This window comes from Cetorhinus maximus, chromosome 2 (genome assembly GCF_964194155.1).
Source record: "Cetorhinus maximus chromosome 2, sCetMax3.hap1.1, whole genome shotgun sequence".
Classification (NCBI taxonomy): Eukaryota; Metazoa; Chordata; class Chondrichthyes; order Lamniformes; family Cetorhinidae; genus Cetorhinus; species Cetorhinus maximus.
Window position 1 is genome coordinate 98,977,243 of NC_135880.1, and position 14,192 is coordinate 98,991,434.

At 41.3% G+C, this 14,192-nt stretch overlaps 1 protein-coding gene across 6 annotated transcripts in view; it reads left to right on the plus strand.

Moving 5' to 3' along the window:
* The window catches only part of vps13a (vacuolar protein sorting 13 homolog A), a 523,321-nt gene that overhangs the window by 330,956 nt on the left and 178,173 nt on the right, over window positions 1–14,192 (plus strand). For all 6 annotated transcript variants that reach the window (XM_078567491.1, XM_078567508.1, XM_078567499.1 and 3 more), the window contains 2 exons: window positions 7,882–8,042; window positions 9,164–9,279. In XM_078567491.1, coding sequence (XP_078423617.1) covers window positions 7,882–8,042; window positions 9,164–9,279 — 277 coding nt within the window. The remainder of the gene's footprint in view (window positions 1–7,881; window positions 8,043–9,163; window positions 9,280–14,192) is intronic.

The window sequence follows — 14,192 nt, forward strand, 5'->3', positions numbered from 1 at the left end:
ACCTTGAATGTGTTCCGACCCCAAACGCAAGCCTGAACCCAATCGTGTCTCACAATCTGCATCCAGAATGTGCCTCCTGCCGAAATTGACAAAAGTGGCAGGTGAAGTTGGACAGCGTTCATGGACGCGGTTTGCGAGTTGCAGTTTGGCCCAACTCAGGTTTCACAATCCGAAGATGAAAATTTGGCCATGCATGTTGGACTGGGAGATGTTGCAAGTTTAGCCTGCTCCAGCCTGTAAGAAGCCATGTGCATAAAGGTTCAAAGCCATGGTCTGTTCCACAGCTGCCCTCATTTGCTCTTAAGGTTGCAGTTGTGGCTGCAACAGGTGGCAAATTTTAGTGAGCACCTCTTTACTGAACTTGGGATGTCTGATAGACACTTTTGTTGAGGTTGTGGGAGGAAAATGCTCCCTGAAGATCCTGAACAGATATGGGCTCCTGCTGAGACCCCTATTCCTCCTCTCCACCTTCTGCTCCCTCTTCAAGCAACTTATTCTGCTCTGTGTTGCCATTGCTCAATGTCCTTGTCATGCTGTAGACCAAGGGAGATGCAAATTACTGTACCCATGTTTAGTAACAAGACTAAGTCTTACACCTTCTTGTAGACTTTAAAAATCAGTTTAAATCATCAAACACTTTCACAAACTTAGCTACAGTGAATACAAATCAATTAGCTACTAACCTGTAAGTTGTCCATGATCTCTTTTTATTGGGGGACAGATGAGGAAGGTTCTTCCTGCTACTGAATGCATGTTCATCTGTGCAAGGTTGAGAGAGGGCATTTTCTGGCCTGTTGAGCTTGAAAATTAATTTTAAATCAGTGTTATATGTTGATTGATTTCATGATCTGCCTACTCTGCATACTTTTGGTACAAAGTCCCTGCATGTTCATTAACGCCTTCACCAAAATGTCATTCAGTGCAGCTCTTGAGTGAGCTCACACAAGAAGTTTGCAGTCATGCTACAGATCCCATTTTGGAACCAAAACTGCATCCTTAGTATTAAAAATATGGGTGCTATGTAACTAAATTTTGTGGCTGCAGAGCTTGACCCATGTGTAAGTTATTATAGTAAATTCATTGCAAAGAGAGAAAGCAAGATGGGATTGAGAGAGAGAGAGAAAAGAGGCAAAGAAAAGTGAAACAAATTAGACTCTACAATTGTAAAAATTAATATTCAGTGCTAGAGACTTGCTAGAGACTGCAGGAACTGTTTTCGGTCTCTACTCCATGCTCCATTCCCTAGATACTGGCTCCATCCCTCTCTCTGGCAATAGTCTGAGATTAAGGCAGTATGTTCACATTTTTTAAAACTCATTTATGGGATGTGGGCATCATGCCCATCCCTAATTGCCCTTGAGAAGGTGGTGGTGAGCTGCTTTCTTAACTACTGTAGTGCCTGTGGTGTAGGTACACCCATTGTGCTCTTAGGGAAGCAGTTCCAGGATTTTGACCCAGCAACAGTGAAGGAACAGCGATATATTTCCAAGTCAGGATGATGAGGGCTTGGAGGAGAACTTGCAGGTGGTGGTGTTCTCATGTATCTGCTGCCCTTGTCCTTCTAGATGGTAGTGGCCGTGAGTTTGGAAGGTGCTGCCTAAGGAGCCTTGGTGAGTTTCTGCAGTGCATCTTGTAGATGGTACCACTGTTAGTTGGTGGCGGAGGAAGTGAATGTATGTGGATGGGGTACCAATCAAGCGAGCTGCTTTGTCCTTAATAAGTGTTGTTGGAGCTGCACTCATCCAGGCATTCATCACACTCCTGACCAATGCCCTGTAGATGGTGGACAGGCTTTGGGGAGTTAGGAGTTGAGTTACTCACTACAGGATCCCTAGCTTCCGACCTGCTCTTGTAGCCACAATATTTATATGGCTATTCCAGTTCAATTTCTGGTCAATGGCAACCCCCAGGATGTTTATAGTCAGGGATTCAGCGATGGTAATGCCATTGAATGTCAAGGGACGATAGTTAGATTCTCTCTTGTTGAAGATGGTCATTGCCTGGCACTTGTGTGGTGCGAATGTTACTTGCAACTTGTCAGCCCAAGCCTGGATATTGTCCAAGTCTTGCTACATTTGGACATGGACTGCTTCAGTATCTGAGGAGTCGCAAATAGTGCTGAACATTATGCAATCATCAGCGAACATCCCTACTTCTGACCTTGTGATGGAAAGAAGGTCATTGATGAAGCAGCTGAAGATGATTAGGCCGAGGATACTACCCTGAGGAACTCCTGGAGTGATGTCCAGGAACTGAAATGATTGACCTCCAACAACCATCTTCCTTTGTGCTAGGTATGACTCCAACCAATGGAGAGTTTTTCCCGATTCCCATTGACTCCAGTTTTTCTAGGGCTCCTTGATGCCACAAATTTGACCACAAGATGAGCTTCCGACCTCTTATTTACGCCATCGCTAACATTGCCTATTCCCAGGGTTAATGCAGGACTCTGCTTGATATTCCTGAAAAAAAAATCCTTTCACAAGAAAAGGAAGCTGAGCAGTTTTAAAGAAGCTGGAAACCTCTTGACCCTGGTGGACTGTGGACCCTGGTGTACTCCACCTTCTTTTCTTTTCCCTTGAACCATTGACTTTTAATCTTTGGCAGAGTTCCTCTTTGTTTATTTTATTATCTCTTTGTGCGTGTGTGTGTGAGAGTGACTTAGGGTATCTCAAAGGAATAACTAGTATGCTTTAATATTTCATACTGTATGTTAATAAGCTTTGTTTTTGGTTTCTACTCCAAACTCCATTCCATAGATACTGGCTCCACCCCTCTCTCTGGCAATAGTGTGAGATTAAGGCAATCTGTTCACAATTTTTTTTTACATTCATTTATGGGATGTGGGCATAGGCCAGCATTTATTGCCCGTCCCTAATTTCCCTAGAGAAGGTGGCATACTATATAAAAGTAGAGAAGTTTCAAAGGGAATGCAATATAACAGTAGAGAAGTTATGCTACAGTTCTACAGGGTGTTGGTGAGACCACATCTGGAGTGCTGTGACTATGGTATGAGTTTTATGCTTAACATCTATCATAGGGAGAATATTAGAAGCTAATATTAAAGATGTTATAGCAGGCCCTTAGAAAAATTCAAGGCAATCGGGGTTTTGTGAAAGGGAAATCGCATTTAACCAATTTATTGGAGTTCTTTGAAGGAGTAACTTGCGCCATGGATAAAGGGGAGTCTGTAGTCATACTATACTTGGATTTCCAGGATGCATTTGATAAGGTGACACATCAAAGGTTATTGCGGAAGATAAAAGCTCTTGTGTAGAAGGGTAACATTATAGCATGGATAGAAGATTGGCTGGCAGAAATCAGCAAGTATACATAAATGGGTCATTTTCTGATTGGCAGGATGTAACTAGCGGAGTCCCGCAGGGGTCTGTGCTGGGACCTCAACTTTTTACAATTTATAGCAGTGACTTAGATGAGGGGAGTGAAGAAATGGTAGCTAAATTTGCAGATGACACAAAGATAAGTAAGTAAATATGTTGTGAAGAGGACATAAGGAGTTTGCAGATGGATACAAATGGGTTGAGTGAATGGGCAAAAATCTTGCAGATGGAGTACATTGCAGGAAAATGTTAAGTTGTTCACTTTGGCTGGAAGAATAAGAAAGTAGAGTATTAACTTAATGGAGAACGACTGCAGGATTCCAAGGTACAGAGGAATCTAGGTGTTCTTGTGTATGAGTCATAAAAAGTTAGTATGCAGGTACAACAAGTAATTAAGAAGGCTAATGGAATGCTATCCTTTATTACAAGAGGAATTGAACATAAAAGTAAGGATGTTATGCTTCAGTTATACAAGGCATTGGTGAGACCACATCTCAAATACTGTGTGCAATCTTGGCCTCCTTATTTAAGGAAGGATGTAAACTCATTGGAGGCGGTCCAGAGAAGGTTTACCTGGAACGAGCGGGTTGTCTTATGAGATAGGTTGGACAGGCGGGCTTGTTTCTGCTGGAGTTTAGAAGAGTGAGGGGTGACTTGATTGAAATATAAATGACCCTGAACAGTTTTCATAAGATGGATGTGGTGTTTCCTCTTGTGGGTGAGTCCAGAACTAGGGGGCACTGTTTCAAAATTAGGTGGTGCCCTTTTAGGACAGAGATGAGAAGAAATTTTTTCTGAGGGTTGTGTGACTTTGGAGCTCCCTGCCTCAGAAGGAGCTAGAGCTGGGGTAATTGAACATCTTTACGGCAAAGGTAGATAGATTCTTGTTAGGCAAAGGAATTGAAGGATATCAGAGGTAGATGGGAATGTGGAATTAGAAATCAAAGCACATCAGCCATGATCTTATTGAATGGCGGAGCAGGTTCAAGGGGCCAAGTGGCCTACTTCTGCTCTTGTTTTCATGTTACGAACATACAATACAAGATATAAAGTAGCACATGGCAGGGAAAGCATTAAAAATGGAGAATAGAGCTATTGGTCTGAAGTTGTTGGACTCGATGATAAGTCCAGAAGACTGCCAATTGCCTAATCGGAAGATGAGGTGCTGTTCCTCCAGCTTGTGTTGGTCTTCAGTGGACCACTGCAGCAGGCCAAGGACAGAAATGTGAGCATGAGAGCAAGATGGTGAACTGAAATGGCAAGCAACCGGAAGTTCAACGAGCTAATGGGAGGAACGATCATGTAACAGTCTCTATCACAAGGGGCAAAGTATTTGAGAAACTAATGGGACCAAAGGCAGACAAGTCGCCAGGACCTGATGGCCTGCATCCAAGGGTTTTGAAGGAAGTGGCTGCAGATATATTGGAGGCATTGGTCAAAATATTCCAGAACTCACTGGATTCCGGGAAGATCCCAACAGATTGGAAAACCGCTAATGTGTCACCCCTGTTCAAGAAAGGAGGGAGACAAAAAAGCTGGAAACCATAGGCCAGTCAGCCTAACATCTGTTGTTGGGAAAATGCTAGAGTCCATTATTAAGGAAGAAATAGCAGGACATTTAGAAAAGCTAAATGCAGTCAAACAGAGCCAACATGGTTTTGTGAAAAGGAAATCATGGTTTGACAAATTTGCTCAAGTTATTTGAGGATATAACAAGCAGAGTTGATAAAAGGGAACCGGTATATTTAGTGTATTTGGATTTCCAGATGGCATTCGATAAGTTGCCACATAAAAGGTTATTGCACAAGATATGAGCTCATGATGTTGGCGGTAATGTATTAGCATGGATTGAGGATTGGTTAACACGCAGAAGACAGAGGTGGGATTAACTGGTCTTTTTCGGGTTGGAAAAACGTAACTAGTGGAGTGTCACAATGATCAGTCCTAGGGCCTCAATTATTTACTACCTATGTTAATGACTTGGAGGAGGGGGCAGATTGTAATGTATCCAAATTTGCTGACAATACAAAAATAGGTGAAAAGGCATGTTGTAAAGAGGACATAAGGAATCTGCAAGGGGATATAGACAGGTTGAGTGAATGGGCAAAAACTTGGCAGATAGAGTTTAATGTATGGAAGTGTGAGGTCATGCACTTTGATAGGAAAAATCAAAAGGCAGACTATTATTTAAACGGAGAGAGACTCCAAAGAAGTGTAGCACAGAGGGATCTGGGTGTTCTTGTGCATGAAACACAAAAGGTTAGCATGCAGGTGCAGCTAGTAATTAAGAAGGCAAATGGAATGTTGGCCTGTATTGCTTAGGGGGTTGGAGTTTAAAAATAGGGAAGTCTTGCTACAACTGTACAGGGTGTTGGTGAGGCCACATCTGGAGTACTGTGTACAGTTTTGGTCCCCGTATTTAAGAAAGGATACACTGGCATTGAAGGCAGTTCAAAAGAGATTCACGAGGTTGATTCCTGGGATGAAGGGGTTGACTTGTCAAGAACGGCTAAACAGGTTAGGCCTTTATTCATTAGAGTTTAGAAGAATGAGGGGTGATCTTATTGAAACGTACAAGATTCTGAGGGGGCTTGACAGGGTAGATGTTGAGAAGATGTTTCCACTAGTGGGGGAATCTCAAAATAGGGGACATAGTTACAGAATAAGTAGACACTCATTTAGAACTGAGATGTGAAGGAATTTCTTCTCTCAGAGGGTAGTGAATGTCTGGAATCCCCTACCTCAGAGTTGTGGAGGCTAGTTCACTGAAAGTATTTGAAGAGGAGGTAGATTTTAAAATATTGGAGTTGAGGGCTATGAGGAGCAGGCATGCAAGAGGAGTTGAGGCCTGGGGCAGATCAGCCATGATCTTTTGACCTTAAGGACCCACTTCTGGGTCTTTAGAATTGTACCCTTTATTTTATATTATCTCTCTGCATTCTTCCTACCAAAATAAATCACTTCATACTTCTCTGCATTAAATTGAATCTACTACTTGTCCACCCCGAGCAACTTGGCTTTGTCCTTTGGCTCGAGGGGCCGAATGGCCTACTCCTGCTGCTATTTCTTATGTTCTTATATGTTTGCAGTCAAGATTTTCCTCATGTTGCCATTGCTTCTTCTGCTAGTTACTTTGGTTCTCGATCCTTCCACCAATGGGAACAGTTTCTCCTTATCTATTCTGTCTAGATCTATGACTTTGAATACCACTATCAAATCTCCTCTCGACCTTCACCTTCAAGGAAAGTAGTCCCAACTTCCGCAATCTTTCTACATAACTGAAGTTCCTCACCCCTGTCATTCTCATGAATCTTTTCTGCACCCTTTCTAAAGACTTCACATCCTTCCGAAAGTATGGTGCCAGAACTGGGCACAATACTCTAGTTGAGGCTAAACCAGTGTTTCATAATGTTTTAAACATAACTTCCTTGCTTTTGCACTCTATGCTGTATTGAAAAAGCCCCGGATACAGTATGCTTTCTCAATCTGCCACCTTCAGTGATTTATATACACATGCACCCAGGTCCCTGTGCTCCTGTGTCCCCTTTAGAGTTGTACCCTTTATTTTATATTTTCTCTCTCTGCATTCTTCCTACCAAAATAAATCTTCATACTTCTCTGCATTAAATTTCATCCACTACTTGGCCACCCATTCCAGCAACCTGGCTTTGTCCTTTTGAAATGCTGCACTATCCTCCTCATGGTTCAAAATACTCCCAAGTTTCATATCATCCACAAGTTTTGAAACTGTGACCTGTACACCAAGGCCCAGTTATTAATGTATATCAGGAAGAGCAGGGAACCTAATACTGATCCCTGGGGAACTACACTCTAAACCTCCATCCAGTCTGAAAAACAACCATTCACAACTACTTTCTAAGCTAATTTCAAATTCCATGTTACTTTTATTCCTGAGCTCTAACTTTGCTCACAAGACTGTTGAGCCTTGGGACATTTTATTACATTAAAGGGACTACCTATATAGATGTTGCTGCTGTTGAAGTTGTAAAGGCATAGACTCACTGATATTTATTACGTTGGTTTAAGGGATTGAACATTAGTCCAATGGTTTATACACAGCATAGAAGGTGTGAGGCTTTTTTCTAATGTGTGTAATAATGTACAAATATCTTAAAACAAGAGTGGCCTCACACATTCCATATCACTGGACAAATGACGTGCTGACAAGTTTATCACACTTTGGAAAAATATAAAGTAGATGATTTTTCTTGAAATTTACAAGAAAAGTATATAAAATTACCATGTTTATAAAATAAATATTTTATGGAAAATAGCTTTCTCAAAAGACAACAAATGCACATTTGGAAACTACTGAATTAAGTATAATAATTATGTGCACATTTAAAAAAATTAAAAGTACTAATTTGCTGCTGAGAGGCATCTACAATCAATGCTGATTTATTATCTGGAGCTAACGTGGAATTGAATGTTTTCAACAGCAAATAAGTAACGTGTATCACTAGAATACCTCGTCACTCCAGTTCAGTAAACCATTTTTCTTATATTTCATTGCATGCAGTTCCTCAAGGCCACACTTCTGCAGACAAAATTCCACTAACTAGATTAGGCCGTCGTCTGTACAATGTTATACATGAGGAATCAACTGTTGAACGAACCATTGTATGTCAGATTGATGCAATCCAAGGAAGCAAAAGAATAACAATCCGTTCTCCTGTTCAGGTATACTGTTCATATTAGCAATTGCATTTCTTTCAGAACATGGCTGTTATTTAACTTTGTTAACCTTTTTAATGCATAATTTGACCTTTTATTTGTCTCGTTTCATACTTTTCTGCAAAACATATGTGTATGAACATAAAATGGAGCAAAACAGTAAGCCCAAAATGGGATCCAGCCAGCAAGGTGCTCAGGATACTCCTCAGATAAGGAGCAGATTACCTGACACATGCATCCATAAAGATCTGCTCCTTCCCTCTTCAATTTTAAAAGACAACAGCCAGCAATGGCTATAATACTCATCCACTTTGAATGAATCCCTATCTAATAACTGGGCTATGCTCAGATCACCTGAGAGATCCCCAGTGGTTTCAATTTTTACAGCAGAGGTAGCCCATAATCTGCTTAAATTGAAGAGAGTTTAATGGACCAGGGAAATAATTCTTTTCGCATGTGATATTTTGTATGAAAAAAATCCATAGTTCATTCCCTGCAGGAATCTGAAATCTTTTGAATTAGAGCAGGGGAGTTATACCCAGTGTCCTGGTCATTATAAGTTCCTCAAACAACAGCACAAATAACAGATTATCTGGTCATGATCACGTTGCTGTTTGAGGGAGCTGGTTGTGCACAATTTGGCTGCCTTGTTTCCTGCATTGTTGCTGCACCTCAAACGGACTTCATTGGCTATAAAGCAGCTTGAGACCTCCAGTTATCGTGAAAGGTGATATTTAAATTGAGTCTTTTCTTTCTGTTGGATCTGCCTGTCTGGTCTGGCTCGATCTCTATCCTTTCTGACATACTCCCTCACAGACCAGGCTGGAAACTTGGTACCAATGCTCTAAGTTGTTTGCCCACCCACCACATAATTGATGTTTCTTAGTCATTATAGCATTGCTCATCTTATGAACATTAGCCTCACCTGCCCTGGTGTAGCATAATATGATGGATTTAATTTCATATTTCCTACAAGTGAGGAGTTTTGTAAAAAGCAGTATTTCAAGCAGTATTGCATGGTATCTATCATTGATGTATCCACTTCTGAAATAAGGAGCTAATCAAATGTTTTATTTCTATATTAAATTTTTTATTTTAATTGAATTAAACCCTCATTTAAATTACAGATAAAGAATCACTTTTCAGTACCTTTCAATGTATTTGAAGATGTGGGATCTGATTTGAGGACCCTTGGTACAATTCAGCCGAATGAAGAGTTCAGTGTCCCTCTGTTTTCTTACAGGTATTTGAATTATATAATATTCCTTTCTAAATATTGTATTTTTCATGGGACAATTTGCATGAAGTTAAGAACTATTCCTGCGTTACAGTATAAATAAAAGAACCTGAGGAGGAATTTGATTTTCATTACTTCTTTTATGGTCGAATCTAATGGATTTTACTCAATTCAGCATTTCTCAACAAATAGCATTACATAGAATTTACAGCACAGAAACACACCATTAGACCATTGGTAAAGCAAGTGTTTATGTTCCACACCAGCATCTTTCTACCTGACATCATCTCACCCCTATCAGCATAATCTTCTCCCTTATGTACTTATGTAGCTTCCCCTTAAATGTATCTATGCTAATCACCTCATTACTTCTTGTGGTAGCAAGTTCCATTTTTGTGCTCTGAAGAAGAGTCATACAGACTCGAAACGTTAACTCTGTTTTTCTCTCCACAGATGCTGTTAGACCTGCTGAGTTTTTCCAGAATTTTTTGTTTTTGTTTCAGACTTCTAGCATCTGCAGTATTTGGCTTTTGTCTATACTTTATTCTGTGGATAAAGAAGATTGTCCTGAATTTCTTACTGGATTTTTTGCTGACTATCTTTTATAGCTCCCAGTTTTGGACTCCTTGATATGTAGAAACATCTTCCTTATGTCTACTCTATCAAAGTCCCTTCATAATTTTAATGACCTCTGTTAGTAGCCCCGCCCCCCCTTCTATTTCTTGAGAAAAGAACCCCCCTATCTATTCAATCTTTTCTGATAGCTATAACCTCTTGGGCTTTTATTGGAGGGGGAGGGGATTGGTTCTAATAAAGGGGCTTCACACAACTGTTACCTGCCTCCTTTTCCTTTCAATGCTAACAGATTTGCTGTGCGTTTCTGGCATTTCCTTTTATTATTTGTGAAAAAAATGCTTCAGTTAGGACCCTCCTTTAGATCAGGTTAATGGACTTTTTCCTTCAGAAAGTGACCACACTGTCAGTTTAATTTCTTTCGGTGACATATGGTTAGGTATTTATGTAAAATACTTTCAGATGCTGTTTTAACTGTGTTAAATCTTTTCAGTTTAAGCAGCTTAAAATGGCACACAAATGGCATTGCATAACCAAAAGAAATTCCCAACATTCAGCATATTTCCTTATTTTCCTCCTTGCATTTGTATAAACAACTTTAAAGTAATAAAACATCCAAAGGCACTTCACTTTGTGTTGTCAGACAAAATATGACACTGCGTCAGCAAAAGATTTTGAGAGGTAACCAAATGTTTAGTCAAAAAGTTAGGTTTTAAAGAGCATCTGAAAGGAAGAGAGAGCAGTAGAGATGCAGAGAGATTTGAGGGAATCCCAGAACTTAGCCCTTGGCAGCTGAAAGCACATTCTCCAATAGTGGAACAATGAAAATTGAACATTCGCAAGAGGCACATTTGGAGGAGTGCGGAGATCTTGGAGAATTGTAGGGCTGGAGGACATTTTAGAGATGGGGAGGGGTGAAACCATGGAAAGGTTTGAACACAAGAATAAGAATTCTAAAATGAAGGGTTTTAAAATTGAGGATTTATTAATTTGATTTAGAGCCTTGGATGACTTACATGTAGCATTTCAGGAAATTTTTAAGCAAATTACTAGACCTCACTATGAATCATAATTCTGTTTTTGTTAGTTATCAACCTCACAACCAGTATATTACTTTCCAAATCAAAAGAATGAACTTGTATTTATATAAGCATCTATCATGACTTAGAGTAATTCCAAGTGCTTCACAGCCAATTAAGTGCTCCTAATGTATAGCCACTATTGTAATGTAGGAAACAGGATCACCAATTTCTACACAGAAAGGTCCCAGAAACAGTAATTAACAATAAACAAATAAATAACCAGGCCAGCTGTTTTAGTGTTGGTTGAAGACTACCTGTTGGCCAGGATGCAAGAAGACGTCCCCTGCTCTCCTTTGTATAGTGCTGGAAGAAATTTATGCTGAGCTGAGAGGTTTCATGCCCAGATGGCTTAACATTGCTTCCAAAAGACACTTCTGACAGTGCAGCACTCCCTTGGTACTGCATTGAAACATCAGTTGAGATTATGTGCTTAAGTGACACCATGTAAATATAAAAGTGGTGTAATTGCTTTTTATAAGTTAATTGTTTCCAATATATATCCTGTTCACTTTAATATGTTAAACAGTAAATAAATCACTGTTTAGCAGTATTAGCAGCTTCACATGACATTGGTGTCCCTTCACTGAGTAAATTTGCATGAAATCAGATTTTAAAAAGAGATCCCTTCCTCTGGTGGAACTGTGGTGACAGTAACAGTGCTCAAATTGACCTTAAGACCCAAAATTAGAGGAGACAGAATTTTCTTTGGTTCAACTTTCAAATCCCAATCCATGTATTTGACTGGCAGCATTTTTGTGTGGGCATTGGGCAAGGATAGGATCATGTTCAGCCGTAATGCTGAAGTCAGAAAATGGACTGCTGGCACCATTGTAAAGGCTTACATGAATCACCGTTTTGCTGAGGTATCAAAAGATGGCAGGTTCCTGTGAGGCTAACTCTAGAAAGGTATCAACAAATGCAGGAGAAGATAAGGAAGGAAATTAGAAAGATAAAATGCAAACGACACTGGGGCCATAGAATTGGGCAAGGCCTGAAAACCAACAGGGGAATCACGATGCAGGGTTACTCTGCACCCCATGTTTCTGATCCAGGTGGCACAGAAACTTCATGATGCCTACTAATTTAATGATCGTTGCACCCAGCCAGAGCTAAGCACACTAACTGCACACATAAACAGGAGTGCAAGATTGTGAGAGGATAGCACAAGTTTATGCTAGCCTGCAATACTTAAAATCAAAAATAAAATACTGTGGATGCTGTAAATCTGAAATATAAACTGAAAATACTGGGGAAACGTCAGCAGGTCAGGCAGCATCTGTAGAGAAAAAGCAGAGTTAGCATTTCAGTTCAGACTGTTTGGTTAGAACTTGCCTCCATCAGCATGCATCTCAAAGATGAGTACAGACTCGATGGCCCGAAGGGCCTCTTCTGCACTGTGTGATTATGTTTTGGCTAGAGCATGTGTTAGAAGTCATTTTGATGTGGGAAAGACCAATGGGCTGGATTTTTCGCTCCCCCACAATTGTTTTTGAAGCAATCTGGCGTCAGGCAAGACGGGGAGGTGGAGGGGACAACCTTTCTGGGTGCCCAGGGCCCATCGGAGGTGCCCTTCTCAAGGTCATCTGGACCCCCAACTTCCACCCCTCCACACGCTTTTGTCCCTCTCCCCTAGTCTCTTGAACCCAGTCCTTCACCTCCCTCAACAAGACCTTCAACCCCAGACTTGCCAGGGCTCTTTGGTGCATTGGGTCTACCTGTAGCCCCAGCAGTGGCCACCGCTCCCAACTGGCACTTCTGGGATTACAGAACTGCTGACCATCCAATTGGCTGGTAGCTCCCCAAGAAACGACTCTCTCCAATGATAAGGGCACAAGTTTCACCTTAAAGCAATTAATGCTACTCCTAGTGTTAAGCTGCTGTAAAGCAGCCTTCGGAGTTGTGGTTGGGCTCTCCCTCTGGCTTTTTAGGCAAAGGGGCAGGGACCACAGTCTCCCATAAAAATCAACTCAGTGACACAAAAGAGTAGTGAATGAGCTCCAAGATTTTGCGATGTTGCACAGAGGTCTTGGTGCAGGAGGTGGAGAGGAGGAGAAATGTCAACTATCCTCGGGACCAGGAGACCCTCCAGCCAAAATTTGCAAAGGCAGTGGGACCAGATACCTGAAATGGCCAATGTCAAGAGTCTACTCCCAAGGACCTAAATGAAGTGCACAAAAACATTCAGTTAACTCACGTGAGTGGTCGAGGTCAACAAATACATCTTAAAAGCTATATCCCACCAACTGCCCCATTAGCCTCAGAGTATTCCATACACCACATTGCTATCACTCACCTACCAAAAATCTCTATCAATCATGACTCTTAGCCAACATTTATAACTTCATCTAACCCTCACACACTAAGCAGTGCTGAAAGCCTCACACCCACACTGACAGCCGTTTAACTATGAAAGCCACATCAGCAAACATTGCACCACGCTCACTTGACACACTGTTGTTCCCTTGTAGAAAAAGATGGCACAAAACTGGAGGCAGAAATCCCCTAATCGGTGTGGCCAGATATAGCTGCTTGTCCTTGCCCTGATGAAAGAGACAACGGTTGCCATATTTGCAGTGGCCGTGAAGATCGTGGTATCCTTGTACCTAATCCTCCTCCTCACATCTCATTTATCCCTCATCCCAGAGTCTTCTCTGATTTGCAGGCTGCTGGTGGTGTAAGCATGCCTCTTGCTTCCCTGCTGTGGGCTTAGATCAAAACCCTTCACAGACGAGCAGAAATTCTGGAGGTCAGGAAAGAGAGAGTTTGGAGAAGTCACAGTGAGAGCTGACAAAGGCATAGTGTAGGTAAAACTTGGTGTCAGCAAGAGGGTACTGAATTAGCCATGTTTGTGCCAGCTCTCTGCAAGGACAAATCAACTAGTCCCATTCCCCAGCCCTTTCCCTGTAGCCATGAAAAGGTTTTCTCTTCAGGTGTTTATCCAATTGCTTTTTGAAAACCACAATTGAATCTTCCCTTCCCACATTCTTGAGCAGTGCATTCCAGATCCTAACCACTCACTGTGCAAAAACATTTTTCCTCATGTCACCATTGGTTCTTTTGCTATTCACCTTATTTCAATATCCTGTCACATCCCATTATACACTATGAGGTTCATTGGTTCTAGAAAGTATACAGTGGGTCAATAGGCATGGAAGTGCCATAGCTTGGCATAGGTGGCATGAGGGACCTGAGGAGGTGGGTGAAGGGTAGAGCATGGCGTACGGGGCATGAGGGGACATAGGGGGAAATGAGGTGGCATGGAAG